The sequence below is a fragment of the Lissotriton helveticus genome, chromosome 11 (assembly GCF_964261635.1).
Source record: "Lissotriton helveticus chromosome 11, aLisHel1.1, whole genome shotgun sequence".
NCBI classification, from domain to species: Eukaryota; Metazoa; Chordata; class Amphibia; order Caudata; family Salamandridae; genus Lissotriton; species Lissotriton helveticus.
The window spans coordinates 577505279-577527337 of record NC_136072.1 but is presented as its reverse complement, the minus strand read 5'-3'; the positions used below and the strand labels follow the sequence as shown (position 1 = coordinate 577527337).

The 22059-nt window shown below is 42.8% G+C and overlaps 1 protein-coding gene across 1 annotated transcript in view; it reads left to right on the top strand.

Annotated features, from left to right (window-relative positions):
• Nucleotides 1-22059, top strand: part of GFRA2 (GDNF family receptor alpha 2) — a 391204-nt gene that overhangs the window by 329818 nt on the left and 39327 nt on the right. The window contains exons 5-6 of the mRNA XM_078666349.1: nt 20988-21097; nt 21448-21588. Of these exons, the coding sequence (XP_078522475.1) occupies nt 20988-21097; nt 21448-21588 (251 nt within the window). The remainder of the gene's footprint in view (nt 1-20987; nt 21098-21447; nt 21589-22059) is intronic.

Below are 22059 nucleotides of genomic sequence, written 5' to 3'. Positions count from 1 at the left end.
ACCCCTTCGACGCTGATGACGAGCTGGGCTCGTCATGGCGTAGCCTCCTCGCACGCTCATGACGAGCCCAGCTCGTCACGTAAAGTGCGATTTAAAAAATCTCAGCGTACGAGCGGAATTCCGCCCGCACGCATGCGGTTAAGGAATAACGTTTTTAACAATGTGCAGCGTATTTTTCACGTGGCCATCCACACAGACTACATTAAGTACTTAGCCATTGTTGGATCCAAGTCAGCATGCCCTCCTTAGTTAGATTCATGCCCAGTCTTATTTTTAAGAATATTTCTTTCATTTGAATCTAGAAATGGGCATTCAGATAAGGCTGGATTTGCAGAGACTGGTTTGAGTTAATCACAAATCATGCATGAGTTTTTGCCACTAAGGTTGTCTTATCCACATTAAATGAGTTGGTTAAAAAAATGTTAGATTTGTGTAAGACTGGACATTGTCAATCCTGAGAGCCCTATCAGACAATCAAAACTCGGTATTTTAAGGTGCATTAATGTCATCTTTTTATATTGCACAGTTCAAAAGAGATCATATAAAAATGCTTTTGGGCTACTGCATTGTCTGGAGTACTGATAATTGGACGATCTACTCTCTAACATCATTACTTCAGAGCACGCAAGAACCACAATCAATAATTCATCCCTGCACCCATTTGAAGGGCTTTATGTCAATGACACTGTCAGAGAATGTATCAAAGATGCCAGCTAGACTTTCTGAGGACCAAGATTGAATCTTTATTCTGACAATGAAGGCATCTTGCAATTGTTTATGTGTTACATGAAATTCCTGAACCATGTGAGATGATTACTCGCACAAGAAGAGTTATCAAAAATAAAAATTACCATTACCCCCAAAAATCTCCATATTTTCTATGAGTGGAATTGGGTTATAAAAATATTTTATAAGGAGTACAACAGTATAATCTGATGGAATTGACGGTGGGTATTGACCTTTGCCCCATATTTAAAATTATTAAACTTAAATTAATTATTGTGCTGATGTTATGGTCTCCTGACACTGAGCAGATGTGAGCCTAGCCAAGCCTAAGGCCTAGTAAAATTACTCAAAATGCCAGGTCCCAAAATTCTTGCAGAGTTCAAGAAGTGAGAATGGGGCTTGTATGAGTAGAGGCAGGTCATTCCACACTTTAGGAGCGTGTAGGAGAAGGCTTGATCTGGTTTTCCGGATCTAGTTTTCCATATGCGTGCAATATGTGCAAGTAGGAGTCCAGAAAAGCAGAGGTAGCTAGGATCTTTGTGGAAGAGATGCAATTGTTGAGGAAACCTGGGCCAGTGTCTTTAAAGTGTCGGTTTGAAGTTTAAATTGTGCTTGTTTGTTGGTGGGGAGTCATTGAAGCTCCTTTAGGTGTGGTGTGATGTGAGTGTGGAGTTGGAGGTTGAGAATTATTCTGGCCACTGAATTCTGAATGATATGCTGCCTTCTTGTGAGTTTTCTGTTGACCTTGTCTTAGACAGTGTCTCTGTAGAGCAACTTGCTTGTAATGAGGGCATTTATAATGGGTTTCCATGTGCCTATTAGGAGCCATTTGAAAATCTTCATCATAATCTTCAGGTTACGGACGCATGAGGCAATGACAGTGTTGATATGGGCAGTCATTTTAAGTTAGCTGTTGATGATGATCCTGAGGTTCTTGGCGTCAGCGATTGGGTTGGGTATCGATCCTAGATCTGGTGGCCACCAGGTGAAGTCCCACAGTGAAATGCTCATCCTGGAGATCTTGATTTCGGTCTTGTTAGTTGTCACCTTCAGCCAGTTGGTCTTCATCCAGTGGGTGGTTTCCGTCATGCAGGCAACACACTTGATCTGTATACTAAGTCTCTTGTCTATGACGAAAAGAATGAGTTAGGTGTAGTCAACATAAAAGAGGACGTTGATGTTGTAAAAGCAGATGATGCTGGCTAGTGGAATCATGTATGCTTTGACGAGAGTTGGGCTCAGAGAGGAGCCTTGCAGATCTCCACAGATTATGTTTGCTGGGGTCTGACATGTACAGTGCCAGACTGAGTGTTGTTGAGGAGTTTGTGTTTGTTGAGGTATTTGGTGAGGTGTCTGTTGTTGATTGTCTGTAGGACCTTGGTCAGGAATGGTAGCAGGGAAATCAGTCTGTAGTTTATGAGGTTTGATGGGTTTACAGAGTGTTTCTTCAGCAATCGGAGAGCAGTTGTATGTTTCTAAGCATCATGGAAGGTCACAGATGAGATGGATGAATTGAGAATGGGTATAAGAAGGGAACTGATATGTTGCTGTCTTCTGGAATTGGCATGGTGGGAGATGGGGTCAGATCGGCCCCCTGAGTGGATGGAGTGTATAGTGGCAGCGTGTTTTTGGGGGCATGATGATTAGACATGTGCATAGCATTGGTTTCTAGGATAAGATCGGAGCCGTGCATCAAGGTCTGTGAGGTCTGGTTAAGGTTTGAAGTTGCTGTAATGGCAGTGATTTTGTTGCTGAAGAATTGAGAGAGATTGTTGCAGAGGTACTGCAAGGGGGTGATTAGGGAGAATACTAATAAGAACATCAACCATTATGCCTCAAAGTGGCCCAGGAATGCATTCTTAATTGTCAATATTCCTCTCTCTGAAGTAGGTACTTTGGCACTTTGCAATGGTTAGTAAAAGGGGAGGAGGAGTTTAGAAGGGGACAAGTACTAGCAGGATGATGTTACTGAAAACCAGGATGAACATGGAGGTGGATTTAGACGAATAGGAAGGTAAATCCTCCTCTGCCCTTTGGGTCTGCATTGTAACCACTTGTATCCTTTTCTACTTGTCATACTTTCTGTGCCTACCCGGTCCACTTTATATCAGTGGTACAGTTTTACTGGGATGTGGCGGTCAAATAGCGGGCACACCTTAGTCATCTTGGTGAAGACATGGGGGTGGGGTGGTGGAGGTTCGCAGGGAGGTCAGAGGTGTTTGAGATTGGACTTTCTGAATCCACAGCTAAACTTATCCGCTACTGGTCTTCAAGAAATGTGGTCTATTTCTTATGGTGTATGGCCTTCCCTCACCACTCCAGAGAGAAGCTTCAAAGAGGATCAAAGGGGGTCTGACTCACAATGGTGGGAACAGAACAGGGGAATGGCTCATTGTTCAGCATCAGTCTAGTGGATCACTTCATTGGGGTGGTTGGAGATGGAAGTGGACCCAGCTTTGTGACCTGGACTCATCTGCTGGAGCTAGCAGAGCCCCTCCTAGTACATTCTCCCAAATGGCAGGCTGACTCGCAGCAGACTTTATTGTATAGAGCATCCATTTAACTCCAACATTTTTCTTTCTAAATCATAATGCCATCTCCAAATCCATGCTCTATATATACTGGGTGCTCTACATCTTCTAGCCAGGCTTTGGTGATTTTAAAACTGTATTGTTGCACACTGTTTGCAAAGATCCCAATTCTGCAATGTTGCTGTCATTTGCCTGCCACCCTTACCTTACATTTCTTCTCAAATATTGACTGAGAAGGTAGAAGAGGGAGAACCCTGAACAAATAAATCCAAAGCTTCGATTCTAGGAAACAAAGAAGGGGTATGCGGTCAGGTGAAGTACTGCTCAAAAGTATAAAAAAAGATGCAAAAATCCCAAACGAGATATATGGCACAACAAATTTTATATCTAAGGAATATATTAAACATTGCAACTATTATATAATGCAAAGATGAGGGGGAAGGTTTTAAGGCCCCGGTCCAACCATATCAACTCTGAATTATACCACATAAGAAACTAGTATCCAACAAGCACTGGAAAAACCAATAGATCTTACCTATCTAGTGCAACTACAGAGCTATTGGCTTTGTCAAAGTGTAGTCTATAAAATATTGTTAAATAAAAAAGTTTTAAGAAAGCCTTTCAAAATACTTGAGGAAAAACAAACACATACCTTATGGTATCTGAAAACTGTACAATGACTTGAATGTTTTCAATCTTTACAAATGGCATGGCTTATTTTCCAAATACTTTTCAATCAGGAAACTTTGAATAAAATTTAAAAACAGGACGGTGCTATCAGAATGTAAAGGGGGATACTTCCTTAGGTCCAAATACTTTCCAGGGGTTTCAGAAATGTGGTCTTCTGCAAAAGCCCAAGGAGGCGTTTCAGGGACCTCCATGAGAAGCGTCATGCTAAGTACACCTTCTTCGACGAAACCAGTAGGCTCGGTACAGGAAGTCTCCCTTCCCCAGCTCCATACAAAACTTTGTGTGCCAAAGCTTGTGCTTTCATGGAATATGTGGCATGTAGGCAATAGAGAAAAAACAACCCTTAAACTCTGGTCTTCAGCTATACCCAATCGGAAATATCCCTGTTGCTATGCTTTGCAAACAAGCTGGGAGGGTGGGGAGCAATACTGTGGTGGGGGTTGATGTTTTAGGAGGGAAGTAACACAAAAGAGGGAAATAGCTAGAAATCCCATGCACTCTGTGTGGAGTGCTGAATGGAAAAGAAAAACGCAGTTCCATTAATACGAGCAGTGAATGGATAGAAGCTAGTCAGTCAGAGAGATTGCAACATGGCTATGTTCTAGGGAAGGGATAAACATAAGATGGACAGGCTGGGAGGATGAAATCCAGCGATTGAATAAGAAGCAAGCAAATAAGCGTAACAATTAAGCTAACTGATGGTAAGCAATGGGTGGGTGGGCTGTAATCCCCTGTATGTTTTTAGTAAGGGCATAAAAGATCTTTTGCAACCCGACAGTTTGTTCTGTCTTGGAGGCTTAACAAAAAACACACTATGGCAGGTACACACAAGCTGTAAGAGCAAGATCACACACATGAAGTAGAGACACAAAGGCACTAACGGGGTGAATACAGGAAAAGAGGCCTGTTCATAAAATGCATTTTGTAGTATGTTTAGTAATACTATAACTGTAAACTGGCCAATTAAAAGAAGTATTAAGAGGCTATGCTTCAACGGATGGATAGACCCAAGACGAAAAAGCAAGTCATAGAAGAAGAAGCAGGCAGATGATAAGAACAAAAAAGTAAATCAATGATAAGCAATTTGGAGGGGACTCTAAGCATACTGTGGCAAGACCTAAAAAAACTGCTCAGTTATGACCTAATGCAGGCACAAAGAGGCTCATAGTATGCAAAAGGAATCATCAGTATGTGGAAGGCTTTTTGAACCAGTAATCCACCGCCCACAATTGTGTATGTGAGGTTGGGATGGCTCAGAAATGTGAATTTGACTCTAAGTACACCTAGAGTTTCTAACTATGAGAGTCCATTTCAGCCTTTCTAAATCATGTCATAGTAGTGTAAAAAGTGACTTGTAACTAGTGGCACTGATATATTCTAAAAGTTTTAGCTTTACATTACAGGTAGTCATAACAACCGAGAATACATTTCAGGGAATGTACTTATATATAACACGGGTCCTGTTAAAGCTGGTGAGCATCCTCTATTGTAAAGGGAGTTTTTATACTTTGCAGTACTCTACTGCATGCTGTATCCTTGCAATGCCATATAATGAAAATCTAAGTGCACTGAGATGCAAGTTCACCTTTTCAACATTGGAGCTATAGGATCCAGGCACACACTGCAGGCCTAAATGAAGAAGTGGATTGTAATATAAACGCATAATAATGGCTAATGTTTGCAATATGGTCCTACATTGACAGCTCAGGTTTTGGGTGCTATTTACAAACCTCTCCACCTTTGGTCTTGTGTTTTATGATGTCACCAGGCCCTCTCGCCGTCAATATGTTATTACATGTAAGTATCTTCAAAACTCGAATGCTCATCAGCAATAGAAAAATACAAAAAGTCCACCACAAGCTTACAGTACATGACCATGAATGCACACATCTCTGGCAGGGTTATTTCTGTTGACCTACTTTGAGGCCTGTGGCGGCTGGAGAACTCTGAAAATGGTAAGGCGGCACTACCTGACTTATGATGTGCTATAACGTGGGCTGAAAAGGACACACAGTCCTTAGTACACACACACACACGCAGCACAGTTACTTGCCCGCGATGTGTCTGTCTTACCCTGTGTAGGGCCCAGTAACAACCTCTCTGAGCCCCCGACTAGGTCACAACCAGGCCTCCTCCTCTGGTACTCAGCTGCCACGCTGAGGCCACCCCAGGCTACCTCCTAACTACTTCTCGTTGTCAGTGCTGCCTTTATATAATTAATCATTGACCTACTGTGTGGTACATTATAGCTCCACCACTCAGTGTAACTTTTTAACCCCTTTTTCCCCACAGCTGTCCCTGTAGCCACCATTGGATCCCTTGTTCACTGTGCCACTGGATTCAATCTAGCCTGGCTGATGAAGAGTGACATACCCTGAAACTGGTCCAAGGATGCTTGTTTCTGGTCCAGGGAGGACCTGGCCCGGCAGTTCGGTCTGGACTGTTCCCATTAGGCACAGGGTCAAGTCTGATTTGCATATGGCTGGGTCCAAACTGGGGTGAAGTAGTGGGCAAAAGAACGATGGATTTAACCCAGATCTTTTGACAGGGTGAGAATGTTTGCATCATCAGCATTCCCTCCATCATTTGTTTGCTGCCACCATTGGATCTCCATTTGAAGAAAAAGTTGAAACATCACACAAATCCTGGCCCAGCCCAGGGCCCTCTTAGGAGGTCAAATGAGGAGGGAGGTGTCCGCTCTGCATCATCCAAGCAACAGGGGGGAACTGTAGCAACACATGCAGCATTTGTTATGTAGGCCACAGGTATGACCTTTACACACAGAGGCTCCACCCAGCTCCTATATTGGAGGAGTGTACACCGGAGGAAATGGTGGGAAGCAAAGAGTGCCACGTCACAGCGCATGACACAGAAGAACATGACCAATAACTGTATGGCTTCAAAATAAAACCACAAGGTGATTGGCCTTATTATGTGAAAGTACCGCCCCTGCCTTTTCATGGTCTAGACCCCTACCACCTGGTACCTGAACCCAATCCAGATGCTGCTCCTATGGTTGCTTATGTTAGTAAACAACAACAAAATTAGTACCAGGACTGGTTGGAGCGGTATAAGCACTCCTAAGGAGACCGGGACCTGTGTCTGTGAGCGCCCCGGCTGCCTAACATTGTGCAGGTTAGAGAAACCTCAAGTGCGCATGTCAGTCTGGCCGCACTAAGACACCAGTCCAGCCTGACATGCGCACTTTACTTCTATCCCTCGTCGGAAACCTCCCAGCTGCCAATCAAGTCCCACGCCACCCTCAAGTAGGAAGTTATCTGATCCCCCGATGGACCAGAGAGTCGCAGAAAAATAGAAGTTTAAAAACATCAAAGTAAAGTTTGTGGTGGCTCATGGGTTTGGGGGGAGGGGTCAACACCCTTCTGCCCTAATAAATGCACTCTTTTGCTTTGGGGTGTCAATGCTTCAACATGTACCACATGAGTTAGGTTTTCCAACTTTCTCCTCATTTCTTGACTTTGTATCCAAGGCATCCTTTCACTTACATCACTCAGCTAGTGTGCACATTTATTATTGCGTTTAGGTGATCCTTAAATGGTTAATTATTGATCACGTGCTTTTCTTTGGGCTGACTCTGTTCTCTTCCTCGCAGTGCTTAGATGCCACAAATCAGGGTAACTGTGCACAATATACATGACAATGGCATATGCCTTTGAGATGTTAATCGCTTAAATGTCACTTCTTCATTTACAATTCCGAATGTACGCCCTCAATTGTCCTGAGGCCTTTTATTTATATTCCAGACACCCACCAATCATTTTGTAATGCCATTCACTAGTTTCATACATGTCTTGATCCTCAGTTGTGATTCAAATTGAAGCTATCAGCTTTCATTTCATTGAGCTCACGCATTTGTCAAAAGGCCAGAATGAAGGCAAATCAATAAAACACTTATTGAGAGTTGTCATGTTCTTTCTGCTGCCACCGTCCTCGTCTGTGTGCAAACCTCTCATTTAAAGACATGGCAAGCTGTGTGTCAGGAAAGAATGCCCCTCTGCTCTAGCAGTCTCCAGAGACAGTTCTAATTCCAGAGTTACAGCATCAGTTTGTGTTAGTCACTAACAGATGTAAGTGTTTTTCAGCCCTATCGATACAAATGGTGTGTGGTTGACAACACTGCTCCTTGGAGGGAGGCAGCGCTGGGCAATTGGGCTAAAAAAGTCCTTATTTTTTAATGCAGCTTGACAGCGAATGTTGGGGCATATTATCAACAACTAGCGATATTTATCGCTAAATAAGCTTAGCGACAATTTTTCTATCGCCGTGCATCGCCGGATTTTATCGCAGAGATAATGTGCTATTAGCAACGTTTATCTCCAATGCGATAAAATATCCGGCGATAGCGGCTTAATGCGTGAATATCGCTGGAAATCCAGCGATATTCAGGCATTAACGCCAATAGGGTCTTCACCTGAATAACCAACTCCCATTGGATATACAGGTTAAGAAGTGGTCTGAGCAGGCGTTAGTTTTCAGCGATATTCGCGCTTCGCGTGAATTTTTTCATCGCTACGCCTGCGTTGATAATAGGTGATAGCGATGTTAGCGACTGCTTTCAGTCGCTACCAGGTTGGGTACGCCCACTTTGCATTTCATTAGCGATAAATATCGCTGACATGCAAAGAGGGCCCCAAACCGCTCTCTATCAACTAAAAGCTGTCGCTAACTGATGTTAGCGACAGCTTGCTAATAGGACGATGAAATTATCGCCGCTTTGCGGCCGAAAACTGCCGCGAAAGCGGCAATAATTTCATATCGCCTGCCTTGGTAATATGCCCCCCTGTTCCTAGCTCCTTTATGGTACTTTGAGAGGCTTTCTTAAGCACACAACCGCCAAACATTATTTTGGTGCTGGTTTTACAAGATGAATGCAAACACAAAACAAAGTTACCTGGGGAACAGTCACGTTTTAGGTTGTTTGTGGAAAAGCATGAATTTGTCTTTTATACCTAGTGATGGGCTTTTTCAAAACTACTGAGAGTTGAGACCAGCGTGGGCTGCATTTTATACCAACATGGCCGATTTGGTGGCCATAATGGATTACTTTAACTTAGTGCATGGCCTATGCAAAAGATGAAGCAAATGAGCACAGCAGTAGCTATTTTGAAAATAATGATTGCATGCAGTCAAAGAGTCTGGAGCGAACACACACACCTGCACACGCACGCACACACACACACACACACACCTATTCTTAGGAGGACTAGCCATAGACCTTAATGAAGTGTGTAATTAGTATTCTAACTCCACACATGCTTTGAACGTAGGGTGGGTTATAAAGCGGGCCAAAGCAAATTTAATGCACTTTTAGTTTTTTGATACACTCGCTCGAAAGTACCTAAACACACTACCAGGACCAGTCCTCATAACGCACCAGTACTCACAAAGATAGTGATTTCCTGGTTCTGTCAAAGAATACCCACGCTATGAGGGCCGATCCGGCCCTCATAGTGTGGGTTATACATGCCCCCCACACACACATTTCTCATACTAACCAGTCCAGTATGTATTCCTGTGCAACTTTGGAGGAGGCGAGTGCCATGAATCCCCGGTCGGATGATGCACCAACCGAGTGCTACTGCGAAGTTAGTATATAGGGGCACAATCTTAGTAATACATCTTTTTATCATACATGGCTCTGCTCCCCATGTTCCAGCCATGATGCAACTAACGGTTGGTAAGCACTGATCAGTAGTCATGAGGTACAGGTCTTTTTTTCTGCACCCAGTGGACAGACTGTATATTGTCTCTCTCTTTGTAAATTGTATGATCAAAGCTGCACATGTACTCAAGCAATGGGATGCCTGCCTATCCCTGTGTAGACTGTCCTGAGTTACAGAAAAACATCCTGTTTGATCAGAGGATGTGCAGGCTAAGATCAATAAAATATAGTCAACCATATTGGATGCCTGTGTACTCAATGAAACGAGAGAGGCAGGCAGCTTTGTAACGGGGAACCAGGAACAAGTCCTTCTCGGCAAATCCTTTAACCTCCCCTGCATAATAAAAACATGCAATTCGATGCTAATGTAGAGAACTATAACTCCTCTGGGCTAAGTAAGCGATATATACAACTGCAAAAATAAAATGCACCTTAAAGGATTAGTTCCCTCTGAAACTTTGAAGTCAGCTTTAAACCTGCATAGCCAGGTACCTGGGCCCAACTTCTACTATTTCTGCACGCAGGCTTTCCCTTTTGACTCAGCCAACTTCATACTTTAACTTACAAGAGGTCTGTACCTTTCTGCTAAACTCAACCTGCAAGCCCTAAATCAGGAGACTTAGAAGTGCCCTAACATCTCCATATATTTTTAGGCCTTTTTAGATAACATGAATGAAGTCTTTTATCAATTATTCTAAAGAAATAACACTGCTTAAATATTATATTCTGTGTGAGCTATACAAGGGATACTGAACTAAATATTCTTGAATATATATCATCAATAATGCCTGAAGATCAAAGTCTAAATCCGAGGTACTTTGCATTTCAGTGGATTTGGAGTAGTACCTGGCTTCTGTGGCCTCTTTCTTTCTTGCTCTCTGTATCTCTTCCTCTCTCTTTTAATCTCACACATGTACACACACACACACACATCTGCATGCAGCATTTACATTAGCATGCAGTAATACTGCACCTGTACTGGGCAAATTGAACCCCGTGGAATGTGAATTACCATATAGAACCAGCTTTACTCGTCATAAAAACACATGGAAATCCCAGTTCTGTGGGTTTAACTCATAGATTTACCATATTCTGTGAGCATGTGGTAAATGTATGCGTGGCTGATGTGTGCGGTGGGGATCAGAGGAGGCAGTTGTGGGGAGTAGGACAGGTAAGTGGCCGATTATGTCTAGCAGATGGGTGCATTGAATGCTGATCTGTTGCTTGGAAAAAAAGTGCAAGACGAGGCTTGGCCGCTCCTGCAGCCAAAGTCTCATGTGATTTTGCTGGGTAGAGTTACAGCCCAGTAAAATCAGGTCCGGTGATGGGATGGAACTTTAGTGAAAGTAGCAATGTCCCTAAAGTGGAATTAAATTCCCAACACGACCTAACTGTAGGGTAGTGTTATGGATAGCCAAAAAAATCAGACAAAAAAGCCTAGTATCAGCATGTCAAAAAAACGAGATACCTATAGATAACAACTAATAGTGGCGTGCTAAGAACTGCTAACAACACAACATTTCTAAAAAAACATAGTTTATTTATTACAATACATTACTGTATACGATAAATTCAGTTTCATAAAAATACATAATAAGATTTGATTTAAAAAAGTTTCCTGTCACCAGGTAAACAATAAATACAAAACAAAATAGTAGAAAAACACATTTGTCGACGTGGCGATCCTGATCTGCCAGCCTCATAATCATGGAATGAGTGCCTTAAATGCACCACTTGCCACTATTTTCCCTAACAGATATTCCTTTGTCGGATAACTCCAATAGCCCGTGCAAAGATACCATAAAACGTGGTCTAATAATTGACATAGCTACTCTCCTGCTGTGAGGTAAAAAGTGTCACACATTTTCCTCCACCTATAGGCGGCACTTTAACAGCTTATCGAGAAGACTTGACTCATGATTTGTGAATTTCGAACACTTCTTTTTGAAGCTCGGGTGGCTGCTTTGGGTTCCTGTCTGACCCTAAAAGCTGTAATTGCCCTATGCAGCAGCTTATCCCAAATGCAAAAATACCGGTCGTTTTTGAGCGGTGTTTAGCTTGATGCATCTATGCCTATATCTCTTCGACCTTGGGGTGACACCTTGCACTGCACACCCTCATTTTTTTCTCTTTTTATAATCACATAATTTCCACTTGTTCGACATAATAACGCAAATTTAATTGAGTGTGTCTGTCCCTCGCCAAAGCTGTCTGCACTTTATCTGGTAATATTGTACTATACAATCCCTTAAACAAAGAGGGGCAGATTTACAAGCCCCTTGCGTCAACTTAACGCCGCCGTTGCATCACTTCTGTGATGCAGTAGCATCATAATCAATGCGCCACAATGCGACATATTTACAACGTGACGCATCTAGGGAGAAGCGTCAAGTAGTTAAGCCCTGCTCTACATTATACCTGTATCAGATATAATGTATGCAGGGTGGGTGTTCTGTCGCAAGGAAGCCTCGTAAAAGTGACGCAGTGAAATTACAAGATTTCACTGAGTCACTTTTATGACGCCACAGAATCAAAACCTTGCGCCTGCTTGAAGCAGGCATAAGGAGTGACGCAGCATGATGAGAATAGGCATTCCTGACCATTGCTGGAGTTGCGTCTTCCTTGTGGCACGACTCCAGCAATGTGCTGCCTTTCCGCCAAAAGATGCGTCACGCATCTGTCTATCCTTGCGCACCGGTGCGCCACATTGTAAATGCGACGCATACATGTTGGAGCAAGGCTTTTATTCCGTCACGCAATTTAGCTGACGCATCTCAGCTATTATGCAGAGATGCGCCAGTTCTTGTAAATCTGCCCCAGAATCTTTGCACATTAGGGCAGCTTGGCCTGTCCAACCATGGGAGACGATTCACAAAGTAATTTACAAGTAGCACAACTGCAGTAGTTCTTCAAGTACTCATAACTGCTTTTGTGAATTGGCCCTAAAAGATCTAAGATGGGAAGATAATGGGACTTCTCATGGTATATTCATATACAATTGGTAGAAATAGAACGGACTGTGCTCCTTTGACAAGTGCTTGGACATTTTGAGCCAGCCCAGGTGAAAATAAGGCTATGCTGGCATCATTTGCGTCATTTTGGGAATTTCAGAGCACACTTATGAGAAATGACTTAAATTACCCCAAAATGCCAGTCCTCGCAGTATGCCGCAGTTTGTGGCCAAAATGTAGCACAGGAGTGCTGGAACAATGCGAACAACCAGGATGCAAACAGCTGCTATTCGTAGCAATTGTGTTTTTCACACAAAGATTTTGCACAAAATGCGTCTTTTTATCAAAAATTGCACACCCTTAATTTTGAGGGCATTATACAAATGTATTTAGGAGTATGCGAAGTGGTACTGCTTCATATCTGATACATTTCTTTGTGAATTTCCCTAAAGCATCTAAGATGCAGTGGCGTCTGTCAGGCAATGAGGGTGGAGGGGCGGGGTGGGACTGGACAAAATAGAATAGGGAAAAAAAAAACACTTACCTCTTTCGCAATCGCCGTTTTCCCACTGCTTCTCTGGGAGTCCTAGAACCAGGAAGCACCCAGGCTTCCCACAGCCGAACACAATGCTGCATTGCTGCATTGTGATAGGCTCCTCTAAGCCAATCACAACGCTGCAATGCAGTGCTATGATTGTTCTAAGCGCTGTGGATCAGCGCTCAAATGGGGACTGGGAGCGTTTTCATGTTCCCCACCAGGCTGTGTAATGCAGCCTGGTGGGGAACATACAAAGTGCACATGACTGTTTGGCCGGGCCAAAACGGCCTGCCAAAAAGTCATGCACACTTGGAGTGTGCAAACCACTCCTTCCCCTGTGCCTCCAACCGTCCCACCCTAGCCCAGCCCCGAACCTGAGAAAAATAAAACAATAAATTCCTGCTCAAAGAGCAGTGGGGGAGCGCGACACTCAAATCGCTACTGTCCGCAACCAGCACGGTCTTTGTGATATGGCGACTGGCACTGCGTAGGATGGGATGATGGGGCAAACTGACGAAAGAGACTCCTCTCTGGCGCAACGGCCTCCTGCCACAATTGTCTGAGTTGAAGGGGTCTGTGGGCTGGGATGCCATTGGTATCTCAACGACTGGCGTAGTCCTCCATGGTCAAGTCCTGAAATCCTTCCAGGAGCTACAATTTGAATTCAAGATGCCACGGTCGCAATTCTACAGATATCTGCAATTTTATTACGTATTCTCCCCTTATCTAACACAAGACAATATTCCTAACTTCAATCCCATTGAGGCCAAGGTGTTCCTGGGCGAGATGAATGCACACAAAATTACAGCACCATATTGCACATTGATCACTAATAGCCACACCACACTTAACAAGACTAGAGACGCCTGGCAGAAAGATTTGGGTCCACTTGATGAGAACGACTGGGTTGAGGCTCTTGAGTCCCTGCACGGTGCGGCCATTGATGAACGCCTTCGTCTTCTGCAATTTAAATACCTCCACCGTGTATATTTCACTCGCTTTAGGCTTTGGCGTGCCGAGATGATTGCATCCCCCCTCTGTCTGCACTGCAAAACGGCCGAGTGCACTCTCCTCCACAATGTATAGGAGTGCACTGCTTTATCGCGGTTTTGGCATGGGGTGCTGACCTGTCTCTTTGAGGTACTGTGGTGGGATGTTCCATGGTCACTGCGCCTAGCTATGCTTCATATTATGAAAGGAATTGGAGGTAACAGTTACAAAAGACATCTGCCTTACCTGGGTCTTACTCTGGCTAAGCGAGACATCGCTAAGGCTTGGAAAGCGACTTACCCGTCATCTGTGGGGGCCTGGAAATGGGGCCTCGCCTTTTCCATGGGGCTAGAACTACCAATTTTCAAAGCTCCGGGATGCCCCCAGAAACACCCAAAGATATGGAAGCGGTGGGCTGACTATCGGGGTTTGTATCTTGAACCTATCCCCCCCTACACTACACAACGAAGATCTGCCATAAAGATCTAATGCTGGGTACTAATACTGAGAATAATTATACTTGTACTCAAATATTACGATTGGAGATTTTATACGATAACATGTATATGGACTTTGTGACACCGATGTAGCGTTGGAATGCTATGACGTTTCTCACATGGAATCAGTTCAAGTAAAGAAAGGGCTGTGCACTGTTGTTAATAGGGAGTTGGACATTTTGGGCAGATTCCCACAAGCATTTATGAGTATGTCACTACTACTCCTGTGGTACTACGTGATGTACACATGGATGCCTTTGTGAAGCGGTCCCACAATGTCTGGAGCTTTTTCCAAAACACTCTGTAGGAAATGTGTCTGTACCAAGCAGTGTGTCAAAGAAAAAGCCTATGAATGCCAGAAATTAGGTGAACTTCATAAATTTTTTGGGGGATTTTAGAAAAGTTAGACTAATGGTGTACCTTTGGCAGACAGAACTTTTGGTAAAAGACTGAACATAAATATCTTTCTCCCATTGATCTTAAAACAATTTGTTGATAATAACATACATGGAAGCTTGCAATCATGTATAAAAGTCTATCTCTTATTTCCTTATTATTACAGTCCAGCTGTGACTTCTTTAAAGACCTGTAATAAATGATATAGCTGCTCAGTCATAATGCCTGCTGCCAGAGCCAGCTGCCGAGGGAGGAAGCAGCTGCATGAGATGCAAGGGATCTGCGGCACTACTTCAATGTGCAGCGGGTATGGGCCGTCTATATGGATAGGAGTACATCATTGAACCTATGTGTGACCTTTGCCGCAGGCCACCAGGGCCGTAAATGTACCATGTCATCTCTAAGCTGCTGGATCAGCCAATTCAATGTGTTTGAGACACTGAGTCATGCAAACATTTGTGTTGGCATAATCACAAATTTAGGATGCTGTGGCCTAACATTCCATAAAAATAAGTAGGATAAAAAAGATGGAAATGTATCAACTGTAAACCATGACCTGCACTCTACCCCTCCTAAATATCATTTCAAATTAAAATTTCCTAAGATGGACGGATGAGCAGCTGCGTCTAGCATAGGTAAGTGCAATGGGGCGGGGCATGGCAGGAGGAGAAGTCGATAGCAGATGGAATAGGTTTTGTTTGTTTAACCCTTTAACCACGGCGGAAATTCCGCCACGGTGCGGGAGATTTATGGCGTGGGCATGGTTCGGACGGCCCCCGGCCGTCCTCCGCACACGCCCAGCGTGACGTTGGACGGCCGGCGGCCGCCCGATGCATGCAAGGGGTTAATTATACCTGTTCTGTTGTCTGTCCATTTGTAAGTAGGGTAATGTGATAGCGGCGCATATGTTCCCCCACATAAGTGCTCTATTCAGCCTTGCAGCCGATCCTCTAAGAAAACAGCAGTTTGGGGGTAAAGAGCGGGCTCGGTGATGAGGCATGCCACCTAGCGTGGCTAGGGGCCCAGAATCCCTATTATGAACTTACTTGAATAAACAGATCTAGGTACAATTAGATGTTTTGTGGATATCTGTATACGACAGCTGGAACCAACACCCTGTTTTTCCAGTCTGTTTTCTTTTTATAAGGTTCTAAAGATTCAAAAAGCAATGCCTAAGCCGCAACTAAGACTGATTTCAGGGAATTATCAATTTCTGAGAACTGTACAGCTGTTAAATCGTTCACCATACACAAATTTATGACACACCACTGATAAATGATGAGAGAGAACTAAATATGTCAGATGTCACTCTCATGTAATTATATGTCTGTATACTATTTGAAATAAATTAGATGCATCAGAAGTGATGTTCCCTCCATGTCACTCAACATTTGCATTGCTGTAGGAAGAGGAATATTGTGGTAAGCCTGGATTACTTACTAGTAATAATAAATAGCTATGTCTTGAAGGTACATAGATGTGGGTTTGAGAATATTAAATATAAACTTATACAATTATATTCATGGTATTGCGGTCCTTGATATTCTAGCTATGATATTTCTTGAGGACTATATTTATGTATATATTATTCCGACATTCAACCCATGAATAATGCTTACTTAGATGCAAAAGGGAACTGCGGAAGATGGACTAGTGGTAGTTAATCCCTGGTTTTAATTAATGATTTTTTGTATAAGGTAGAGACAAAAAATGGAGCCTCTGTCTCAGGTTGAACTCAACCTCAAAGATGAAGGGGTGGGATAAGAAAGAGTAGACCTTATAAAGAATAGTACCGTTAAGAAATCTGGGCATTCACCTCTGCCAACTGGTCATACTTGGCATTACAAAGTATGTATTTGTTGGGGGTGAAGTACTTATGCACATGAAGACAGAAAAGCATGTTCCATAGTACACTCAGAACCATTGTTTAACTTGATACCCCTACATTCTTAAAATGATCTACTTTGATAATGGATCCCTCTTATGGTTAATGGACAGTACAGCTAGAGAGCAGCCACTTCTCTATCAGGTATCACAAAAATGCACTGTGAGACTTTATTGATATCCTTCTGCAGTTCTATACTTATTGCATATTGAAATATTGTTTGGAAAAGAGATACTTTCACTAAGTGGGGGAATGATACAATCCAAACATAGCAAAGTAACCAAGCAGTGATGTTCAAGTACTTAGGAAGACATTATTCCCTTGACACATTGCAGCAGGTAAAGCCCATATACTTTAAGGAATGTTCCCCATCTCCTTGCTCCACTTTTCCAATATTTGAGTCACAATTTAGTTGATGGTAAATGGTATTCACTTACAGTGTTTATTTACATTTCTTTCTAGCAATATGTACGTTTATATTGGTATTTGCTGGTGAATGTATTTATCAATGTGTTATCTGCCAACAAACACTTCTGTGTTTGTTGATATACTAGCCATTTAAAATGTAAATTTACTTTCTAGTGAAGGAGGGTCTGGAATGGGCCTGCCTGGCCAATTTGTGACAGTGCATTTATAAGGGAACACCTGCGCTGAGGAACTAATTGACCCACTTCCACTGTGGAAGCATTGCAGGTGCATTGGCATCAGACCCAAAGGTTTGAGAGGCCACTCAAAGGTGTGAGAGGCCAGCTCCACCGCAATTATTACTTGCTTTTCTTGCCTAACTTGGTAGAAGGCGGGTCATTTTATTAGCTTGTGTTAGGGCCATTGGCATACTTTTTCTGTGGCATGCTGGCTATCACTATTTACACTGTTTAACACTGGAAGTCCAGAACTCAACCGCCTCCTATTCAGGTCCAATAAAAGTTTGGGTAAGTGAGATCACAATGATTTATAGTTAGAGAAAAAAAGTAACATTTTGCTACCTCCTAACTGACATGGAACAATTTCTGAAGCTTTTCCACAGTTTTGGCACTAGTTGACCAAACGTGGAACCCCTGATACTCACTATGTTGACTGTGGGAATGCTGGCCATCAGAAATTTCATTTCCATGCATGACATGGTTGCTTCCGGTGGGATGGTGGTGGGTGGGAGGGGAGAGCAGAAGAGCCTGAAGCATCCATCTTAGAAGGGGGGCGGGAAACTCTGCTCTGCCACTGGAGTTTGCAGAGATTTGCCCACTCCGTGCTCTGCATGGAGCACGGAGTTCCGAAAAAAATCTGCAAATCACCACCAGGTGGAATACCTCTTGTGCGTGGTTCGCCCTCGCTAAGTTGGCAGAAGTGAGCAAGAAAAAGTGAGCGCTAGGACGAGTCCCAGCATGATTTCTCAACGCGGGCAGTCACAGCAGGTCACTACCATTCGTGATAAGAATTCAGAAGCTCCAGTAGAGAATCTACTTGAGCAGCAGAAAGAATCACCATCCTATGGTGCATCGCGTGGTGCCATCAACACTGATTTTATAGCACAGTAGAAGCTCCCGGTGGTAAAAATCAGTGCGAGCAGAGCAACTTGCCAGAATTCTGCCGTTCATGGAACTCTGTGGAATCTCAGGGGCTTTTATGGAACTCGGCAGTAAAAGTCTTTGAGTTCCATCCACCCCTATATCTTAAAAGAGTGTTAGGCCTATGACAAACACTGGCTCTTATCACAGGATTTTGTAATGTTATGTAATGTTATGTTAGATGTGTATACTGCTGTCCAGGCATTAGTATGGCCTTGCAGCACTGTCGGGAGTAGGAACCTTCACAGTCTCTTTTAGAGAATTCTGTCACAGCATGTAGTCTATTTTCTGTTTGAGCAGCATCAGATGTAGTGTAGGTTCGGTAATATGTCGTTATAAGCATTAGACAATATGTTATAATCAGTAGTTCCGGTTCAGTCGTAAGAAAAAATTATATATGTGCATAAAAGAACAGTGTAATATATTTTGTGAGATTTGTATATATCTTTTTGGAATACCATTTAATGCTAACAAGTAAAAAGGGAATACAAAATAAGGGGATTTTCTTTTCAAGCGAACAAAATATTTGAAGCTGCTAGTTTGGCTTCACTTTTCTTTTACAAAAGCACTAAATTACTCAAAATATGAAGGGAAATTATTTGTTTTAATTATGCAAAATGTGAAAGTAAATCAGCTGCTACGACAACTGAATAAGTAGGTCTTTGAAGATCCCTTACTACACTATTCAGTAGTTCGAATGCAGTCAGATGCCACTTGGTCACTGAAAGCTCACTGTGATTTTAAATCAGCCCGCCAGTGGTCACTGCACATAGTACAGAGCTAACATCTCACAACAAAGCTATACAGAATAGTTTATATCCAAAACCGCATTTCATGATGACTTATTCCCTGTATCAGTTGCCTCGTACTGAATTCTTGTCCCATTCATATAGTGCTTCATACCCCAGATGAGTCACCGAAGCACTTTTGGGAACCGGTAGTATGTTGTTTGGAAGTGGCTTTTATGTGGCATTTGTGGCTTGTGTTGTGATGTTGTGGAAGAGGGCTGGAGTGGGCCTCTTATTGTGTATTTGCCGTTACCTTAGGGCATGTAGTGAAGCTAAAGGAGTGAGACAGAGAATGGTAGGACATAGATACAAGAGTGTGGTTGGGGGGGTGCGGGTAAATGTGTGATAGGCAGAGTCCAAGTTCTATAGAAATGGTTGAGTCTCTTTAAGTAGTTATGATTGACTCTGACACCTGTGGGTGCTCGGTTAACGATGTAGTCAAGTTTCCCTACACCGGTAACATGGAAGCTGATTGTTAAGGAGTGAAGGGGCACTTAGAGAAGTGAATCTGCAGGAGAATGAAAACTGACCAGAATGAGTTTGCAGTGTAGGTACGAAATGTTGAGTAAGCAAAATCGAGATGTCTTAAAATCACAAACAAAATATCGAGGACTAAAATATCTACTGGTAAGTGCATGCAGAGTTTCAGTACTTAACTCAATATATATGTACCTTGACGATATATATATCATAAATGTATGAAGATGTGGAGTAAAGAATAGTAAATCTATTTTTGGTTAGGATTTTAAGGTATTGTGAAATTGCCTACTTCGTATTCAATCTGATGCTGCTACATTCACTGCTTACTGGTGGCTTCCAGCAGGCATAAGAGGCAATGCCTGATGCCTGAAAACAAATATGTGGCTGGGGCAAAGTCAATCTTACATCAAGTTTGGATCGTGAAATCCATTAGGGCTGTGGTACAATGGCCACCTATTAAATGAACTTGATTTCAGTTGGCAGATCCTGACTTTCAGCTTTGTGAAGCTCGTGCTTTTCAATGGGAAATAGTATTCTAATAGAAAACACTGAAGAATTACTTATCAATATGTTTCAAGTAAGTATCTCCCGAGCGAAACATGTGTCGGCTCTGAGTAAAGCTATGTAGGAACTCAGAAATCAGCAGTACGTTATTATGAAAACGTGAAAAATGTGTACACTGATTATGGAGGATCTATTTTATTGTCACATTCATTGTAGAAATAAATGACAGTATTACAATGAAATTATGATAACCAGTTATGAATAATTCGAAGCAAAAAAGTCTATATTTATTAGAATAATAACGAAAATTATGAAGAATTGTAGGTATCGTTAATGAAGCAATTATTGAACTAACCAGATAAATTCAAAAGGCACACTATGTTTCAGTGCCTTAAAAATGTGTATGAATGCAAACATCTTCAAGGTTTAATCTGAGTTGATTCAACCTCCACCTTCCTGGCTTTGAAGGCAGGTCCTCACTTCCCAATAAGCCAGCTGAGTGCCAAGGAGGAGACGTGGTGGAATAGTAGCGTCAAATTTGCCATAATCAGCAACATTTGGCCACTACAGGATCAATGAATCAGCGAATAACTTATACAAACACAATACACATTTGAGGATCTGTCACAGACTCTGTTTAGTGACCAGTAACGACAGGAGAGATGGTCCTCTCAACTGTTGAAAATGTTGACTTTACCTGCTGTTCCCTTCTTTTCATGAACACTGCTCCATCTATGTCTCCCTTTGTGTCTCCACAATCCAGGTCCAGGCTTGCGGACTATCACTCCAACTGCCTGGCGTCCTTCCTCACGCCCAGCAGCTGCCCTACTGACAACTACCAGGCCTGCCTGGGCTCCTACGCTGGCCTCATAGGTGAGTTTCTTTACCCACTCTTTTCTCTTAGACAATGAGCGGGAGAGTGGAGGTGGAACCCAGGAGAGTACGAAAGAAAGAAACTGCAAAACCCTTCTGACTGCTCAATGTTAAGTTATGTTCATGTTTATGTGTTTATATATTATGTTTTTATTTTGTTAAGTGTCATTAGTATGTGTGGACTTTTAGCGCTTCCTCCTGATCCGCGATCAGCTCACCTTATCCAAGTGGTTGATGCCATGTCCAAACAGATGTTAAAGTGTGTGACATATGAGACATCTCTTAGCCCCAATCTATATCCTAGGTTCTACTTCTGGCAGCAGTTCAGTAATCCTTTCCCCTCTCTCTAGGCTTTGACGTGACGCCCAACTACGTGGAATCTAGCACTGCCAGCCTCACCGTATCCCCTTGGTGCACATGCAAGGGGAGTGGAAACCTGGAGGAAGATTGTGAGAAGTTTGTGAAAGACTTCATGGATAATCCATGCCTCAGTAAGAAAAAGAAAACTTTTCTTCACATTTAGCGTTCGCGATTGTATAGGTGATGCACGACTAATTACAATGTAAGGCGTGCACAGGTTCCAACATGGAAGCCTCAGCGCTGTTGGGACAGTGTGGGATGACTAGCATTGAAGACCCTTGTGTCTGGAACAGCAGAGAGGTGTATGAGGCTTTACATTCTGAGATGGGAGAGTCACCAGCACACAGATTCAAGACCTTAATGATCAAAGGTGTGAGGGGCACCAGCAGAAAGATGCAAGAGCATTTACAATTAAATTTACAATCAGAGCTGTAAGGGTTTCCCAGCAGAGAGATATGAGCGTGTAAAACTACAGATATGTGATGGCCATTAGCACATAGATGTAAGGGGATAGACACTAAAGGATCAATCAATCAATATATTTATAAAGCGCACTACTCACCCGTTAGGGTCTCAAGGCACTGGGGAGAGGGGATGCTACT